Genomic DNA, 7,306 nt, shown 5'->3' on the forward strand with positions numbered 1-7,306 from the left:
GATCAAGTGGTGGCGGTGAGCTGCCAGTTGACGTCAGATGGGCGCACGGCGGCATGACAAGAGTGGTGGCGGCGACTGTTCAATGATGACAGCTAAGTTTCTTTTCAAAAAGATCAGATTTAATATGTTTTTAGAAGGTTTATTTTGTATTAGTCCCATCCCAAGCCCCTATGCACACAGAGTGAGGAATCTGAGGATTAAACGAAATGTCACAAGAGATGATACCAAAGAGGTAGAAGTTACCGGAGGTGTCCACAGGTACAGGTTGTAATGCTGATGACAGCATGGATAGGCCTCGAAATAGTGCAGGCAGCACATACAATAGGCACCCTCTTCCGGACTTGCCCTTGATGATCTTGATGAAGCCCTTGATGATGGAGAAGGCTTACCCACTATCGCTCTTGACATAGAGATGATGATGCTGATCCCAAGGAGCAAGCATGAGCAGGGTGGCCTACTTCAGGCAATGTATGACATTGCATGGAACCAGTCGTGGACAGCAAGCAACCCCTAGAATAGGCAACGATGATGAGGATGAAGACAAGAATGTTGATGCTCTTGCTCTGCTAATGAAGATGAAGGTGAAGATGATGTCGATGTTGATGACGATAAGTAGGCGACTGTCCGCGGATAGGAGGAAGGTGATCAACTTGTGTACACGAAGCAAGGCATGATGAGAATATCGATCAGCCTTTTTTGTCCCCTAAATTTTTCCTTCATTCCCTCTATTCTTCTTTGCTTTTGCTTTTATTTGAGGTCTTTGCTCACACATCATCAATGCACAGGACCTCTCTCTCTCTCTCTCTCTCTCTCTCTCTCCTCCTAAGGTGTGGCACTATTACTCCCATGTGATGGCATATCCTTCCCCGCTTCTCCAAGGATAGATCTTTAGATTCTTGGAACACACATTGTAATGTCAAATTACTCATAATGCATGCCCTCATTCTTTTTCTTATCCACAACATGTGTCCAAAGTTTTTAAAATGTTTTCCTTGTTAATAAGCATTTGAAAAATAAAAAATAAAAACAAGAATTGTAATAGATTATCTATGTTGTAACGATCTCATATTGAGTGGCTTCAAGGCTCATGTATCCTCAATCCCAGTAATGGAATCAAAATGTTGCATTACACGAGCTCAACAATGGACTTTGAACACCCTCTTATTCATTCAAGAGGTTTAACTATGAAGTACGATAGTTATGTCTCACCTGGCCTCTTACCTGCCTTACAAATACCAAGATCCATTTTTGAATTAGCTTGCATGGCCTTCCCTCAAGCATGAAGGATACATTGTGCAATGCTCCATGATCCAAAACTATACTCTTATTATTTTCAACCCTCTATGGTTGTAGCTTGCAAGGAAGGAGAATAAGCATAAGTATGAGAGAGTGCTCGAGAGAAAGAAGAAGGCTTCACCCGCATGGTCCCTCGTATTCACATGCGTACTCTCTCTCAAACTCTCTCAACTCTCACTCTCTCCCTCTCTCACAATAAAGGGCAAGAAGGCAAGCACACAAACTATGCACACATATAAATACCTTATTCTATTCTTTCTCATCATTTAAATACATGAAATTAAGATTAGGGTTTTCCTATCCCCCTTGGTTATCCTCTCTCTTTGTGGTCTTTCTAGATGGTCGTGGCTCTTTTTAGATGCAACTAGACCTTAGTTTTGATGAAAATAAATCCAATGCAAGTTGTGACCATTATGCTAGTTGATAAAATATAATTTTCACAAGTGAAAAATTGGCTTTCATAAAAATAATATCATAATATGATACAAATTTTTTCTTTATCAAAAATTTGATGAATTCTTTTCTTTATCTCCTTCTTGAAATTAGCACCTTTGGCTTTCTATTATATCTAATGTACCCGTGCTTCTTTAGCAACATGTGGCATAAGCTCTTCAATCTCTTAGATAGCCATCTCCAATTCTCTTCATCAATCTTTCATTCACAAAAAAATAGGCAAACAAAGAAATTGACTTAATAAATTGAAGACTATATTCATAATTATGTGAGGGCTAATCAAAAGGATTGGGTATAGCACTTAGACATCTTAGAGTTTCACTACGATGCTAATCTGGACAATAAAATGTAGAGCTCGAGTGGAAGCACATAAGTGGAAGAAATAGTAAATCAAGAGCTATGGCAGATAGAGCAAGAGAGAAACACAGTATGTGAAAACTCCAATAGTCATAACATGAGATCAGCCTTCCCTTATTCAACAATTACTAAAACAATAAGGAATAAAGTGATAGTAATGGGTAACCACTACCTACAATATATAGGTATGCGATCGTGGTATGTATAGTAAATATATGGTAGCATAGGCACAGGTGACTTTAGTCCTAGAGACCTTCGATTTAAAGGCAAATGTTCCTCAAGTGAGGAGAGAATTAAAAAAAAGTGATAGTACAAATGCATATAAAGTACAATAAGATAAATAATAGATATCATCTCATCTTATGCTATTGAGAGTGGAAAAAGATTGAATTTTTGACTGATTTTTGTTGTTTTTGAGGTCTAAATGATTTATTTTTGATGGATTTAGAGTGATGTATGGTTGATAATGGAAGTATTTGAGAGTGTTTTGGATGATATTAATTATGTTTTGGAAGTTCATGATGATTCTTAGTGGAGATATGAAGTTTTGTGATGTTCTAATAGGTTCTGATTGGTTTTATATAGCTTCTGTATAGCTTTTGTTTTGTTCTAATTTTCTTCTGTATGAAGCATAGATTGATGATTGATGAAGATTGAGATCTTTTGAAAGCTTATTGAATAGTTTTTGATAGTTTGGACTGGTTTGAGTATGAGTTATGAGGTTCTAATGACCTTCTGTAACCTTCTGGAGACCCTCTGTAGAGCCTCTCTCTCTGTTCTAGTACTGTACTATCTCTGTACTATAGGTGTTTTGGTGCTGTACTGTAACTGTTCTATAGACCTTCTGTAAGTGTTCTGTAGAATGTATGTGTGACTTTGGAAAAGTTTTCTAACCTTTGGAAAGGATGAATCTAAGTGCAAAAGAGCTAAAACAAGTGAAAGAAACAGCTGCTGACTGAAGAGAAGACTAAGTGATAGTGATAGTAGTAAGCTGTGAAAAGACACTGTAGTGGCTCTGGTGACTCTTGATATCAGACATACCTCTTGGGAAGTGCATCCACGACCTAAGAAGGATTATTGAGTGTTATTATGAGAGCATTGTAGTGAAGATATGATGTACTATTAATAGAGAGAGAGAGAGAGAGCCAGAGATAGCCAATTCTATCAAAACAGTGTAACTGTATGTGAGAGATTGAGAGAGAGAACTATGAAGACATTGAAGAAGGATAATATGTGATTGATTTCCATTCAAAGATTATGTATTCCTTTGTGTTTCTTGTTATATTGAAGAATTTTATGAAGATGTTGAAGATTATGGTTGATTCTATCAAATCCGTGGGAGATATCTACTATGGTGCTGCGTGAAGGTTTGTTGTTTTCTTTGTTTTGATGATCAGAAGAATGGAATAAAAGCTTGTTGATGTTACAAGATAGATTTCTTGCAAGAGAATTCCCTTTTCCTTGGTGTTCCTCTTGGGGCTCTATGTTTTTGGTGCGCAGCCGGGGAAGCTTGTCATCAACACGCACCAGAACAGGCTGAAAATGAAGAAAATGGCATTGTCAAAAAGAGGGGAATTCAATGGATATTTGCAAAGTTCATTCTTCCACTGAAGAATTGGAATTTATCATTATCAAAGCCACTTTCCACAAGAAGTTCATCCCACAATGGCGGAAACATATTACCATCATGATGCGTGCTCTATGTGGTGGACTGTTTCCTCTTCTTGTTGAAGCAACATAAACTTGCATCTTGGTGGTAAATTGTTTGGGAACAAACTGAAGAGCGGAAACAGAGAGAATGACCATCCATGGAAGATTTGACATTCATTGAGAAGTTTCCAGACATCATCAAGTGGAAGATTGTGAAGAAGCTTCAGGAGTCTTAGTCTGTAGAGGTTCACGAAGACAAAAAGGAAAAGAGTTGGAATTTGTTTGTGGATGCTCAACAGCAAGATACATGGGATGCTTGGTGCACTGATAATCTTCTATTTGTTTAATTAGCAACCCACTGAAAGTTCGTAGACAGAGTGTTTTTCACAACATACACTGTTAAAACCCTCAGAAGCTGGCATTATTATAATGATGCAATAACGATCCTAAGAAGAATGAGTTTTGATACTTTCAGAATAGAATATCTTCCCCTCTATAGTGGTTTGAAAGCTGAATTCAAAGATGTTGAAAAGAAGGAAGTAGAGGAGATGTTGGCCAGAGAATCCCTCAGAGACTGAAGCCCTCTCTGATACTATCCTGTTGAGTCCAAACCAACTGGTTGGAGCCAACCCCCTGATGAATGACACAATAAAGAGACAAGCGTTGGAACAAGTCCAGAGGTATGTGAGAAGAGAGAAGGCAAAAATCAAAGCTGAGAACGAGCTTGCAGCAGCAGAAGCCTCCTTTGACGCCCTAAAAGCACTCTTTACAGAAGTCCCCATGGTGACTCAAGGTTCCCTTCCTAGTCAGATTCGTCCTAGAAATATTGATGACAAGCCACCAAATATAGTCCCATTGCTTGTTTTTAAGGGAGAGTACAATGAAAACCCTGATCTTCATGTAGCAGAGTTTATGGTAGCATGTGTGGCTAACAATGCCGGAAACCTTGAGCATTGGTTAGCAATCTTCCCCGCCACTTTCAAGGGCGTGGCGTTTCAGTGGTATGAGAGACAAGCAGCGGGAACTTTTGGCACATGGGATGACCTGAAGTTGGCATTCCTCACTAAATTCAGGTGTGAAGGTTTTGAAGAGCAGATGCAAGAGGAGTTCATGAACCTAAGTCAATCCTCTCGAGAAAGAGTAGAAGCTTATGTCTCACGAATGGAATCCATCCTGAAGAGATGGACTAACCATCATTTGGATGAAGGAATCCAGAAAGGAGTGTTTCTCAGGGGCCTACAACTAGAAGTTTGCAAGTTCGTGGAATTGAGAAGACCTGTCAATTTGCAAGTTGCAGTGGAAGATGCAAGATTGTATGACGAAGTTGAAGCAAGACTGTCAATGACTCCAAGAAGGGGAGTCTTACCTCCTCCTATGCCTGGAATGATATACCCACCAAATGCAGTCCTAGGGACAGTTCCCTACCCTTATCCCCAGATGCAAACAATGCCGCAGTATAATGTACCTAATCCAGTGTGGTCATCGCAAACAATAGTGCCTCAAATGATGGTTTAACCACAACAACAGTGGTCTCAAACAGTTCCTCCAATGGTGACTCAACAACAGTGGAACCCTACCAACTGGAATCAACAACCCCAAGTCATAATAGGAGCTCTGAATCAGAGCCAGAGCAAAGGACCCTATGGATCGACCCAACCAGTTTATGCAGTAATTATAGATGCTTCCCAAAGCCCTACTACAAGTACTTCAGGAGGTGAAAATCTGAAGGACTACTTATCCAACTCAGTTGCAAGTATGAAGAAAGAGCTTCTGGATGTGATTACAAAGTAGCTACAGATGCTAAAGGTGAATACCGCTAATATATCCACTCCTGCAGGAGAGCTGGAAGAGATGTGATGCGCTCTAATACATGGTGCGGAAAGTGTCATCAAGCGGGACATTTAGCCACTGAATGTACTAAAAAACCAACCATTCCTGGAGCCTTCTGTTCTTACTGTTTGCGAAAAAACCATACAAAGGATATTTGCTCTCTGAAAGAGATGCATGAACGAAGATAGAATGATGAAAATGCAAGATTCAACTTGCTAGAATCCAAAATGACAACACAAGATATTGGACCAAAGCCTAGGGAGTTCGGTCCTAATTTTAGTCCAAGGAGATTTCCCTCTCAAAGTTATAGAGGACGATAGTCCAGCGGTGGTCAGAGATCAGAGGTGGAATGTTATAGGTGTGGAGAAAAGGGACATATCTCCCCAAATTGTCCAAACCCTAGACGATCTGTGGATTATAAGCCCTTATGCAGCCGATGCAAAGGTGAAGGCCACACCGCAAAGGACTGTCCCAGTCCAGCCCCTGTAAAGGCCAATGCCACTTATAGCCAACAGAAGGTACAAGAGCCTGCCTCCAATTTGGTAGAGTTGGAAGTTGCTGCTATTACGCGTACCAAGAAGAAAGAACCAGTTGTTCAAAATAAAAATAATTCTCCTGCCAAGACTGTGAAGTTCAACCTACCTATAGAGGGACAGAGCAATACAGAACAGAACGGTGTAGTACAGAGCACTACAATGCCACAGAGAGTTACAGAGACAGGACCAGAGGCCCAAGAGATAGATGATACAGAAGCACCTCCAGAAACAGAAGAAGTGCCAATGCTGCAATTGTTAGAAGAAAGAGGAAAGATGAAAATGGGTGTAGCCCCTTTCCCCAGCAAGCTGGAAAAGCATGTGGATCCTATTAAAGATTATGACTTGGTCAAAGACCTAGACACTTTTAAACCAAACTTAACATTCTGGTAGTTGCTAATGCTATCTCCCAGCTCTACCGAAAGAAATTCAAAGGCATCTTAACAAGAAGACATGGACTAAGGATCGCTCCTTCAACAGCGACCAAGACCAATAAGGCCCCGGAGCCTATAAAGGAAGTAGATGTGGCTAATGCCTTCCTAGATCCTGGAACCCCAGAGATTAGTGTATGGATAGAAGGATGCTTCATTTCAGATGCATTGATTGATGGAGGATCATCAGTGAACATAATGACGGATGTCACAATGGACTTAGGGTTGCAAGGAATTCAATCTACACAATGGCTTATCAGATTGGCAGACCAAAGCAGAGTCAAACCGTTGGGCATCCTTCCATATGTAAAAACAACCCTTGCAGGAAGAGATTATTGGCTGACATATTTGGTGGTCAAACCAAATTCTTATGGGACCTCATACCCTTTGCTGTTGGGAAGACCTTGGATTTTTTAAGCAAGAGCCAGGACGGATCGGTTCAAAGGAATCCTAACCCTAGGTAGAGGACGCAATAAAGTGGTATTGAAGCTGTATGGATTGCAAAAAGGCAATGGATCCACATCCATTGAAGTCATAAGTGATTCCTCTAACGAGGTAACAGATGGTACATCAGGAGATGAAGAGGTTGTTAAGCAAATCTTTCCTAAGAAAACAGAGGCACAGTCCCTAACAGTGGGCACTGTAAACCAACTGCCAAGAGAAGCAAAATCCTTGTCCATGGGAGAATACCTCCTGCCTCAATTAGAATTAACTTCTGAAATCATCTTTGACAGTGAAATAGAAGCATGGATGTAC

At 40.3% G+C, this 7,306-nt stretch overlaps 1 protein-coding gene across 1 annotated transcript in view; it reads right to left on the reverse strand.

Annotated features, from left to right (window-relative positions):
• The window catches only part of LOC148035886 (uncharacterized), a 70,988-nt gene extending 70,289 nt beyond the window's left edge, over window positions 1-699 (reverse strand). Inside the window, exon 1 of the mRNA XM_087677899.1 lies at window positions 244-699. Coding sequence (XP_087534025.1) covers window positions 244-286 — 43 coding nt within the window. The 5' untranslated portion in view covers window positions 287-699. The remainder of the gene's footprint in view (window positions 1-243) is intronic.
• Window positions 700-7,306: the final 6,607 nt, after the last annotated feature.

This window comes from Lygodium microphyllum, chromosome 5 (genome assembly GCF_053477565.2).
Source record: "Lygodium microphyllum isolate KBCC chromosome 5, Lygodium_microphyllum_v1.1.10, whole genome shotgun sequence".
Classification (NCBI taxonomy): domain Eukaryota; kingdom Viridiplantae; phylum Streptophyta; class Polypodiopsida; order Schizaeales; family Lygodiaceae; genus Lygodium; species Lygodium microphyllum.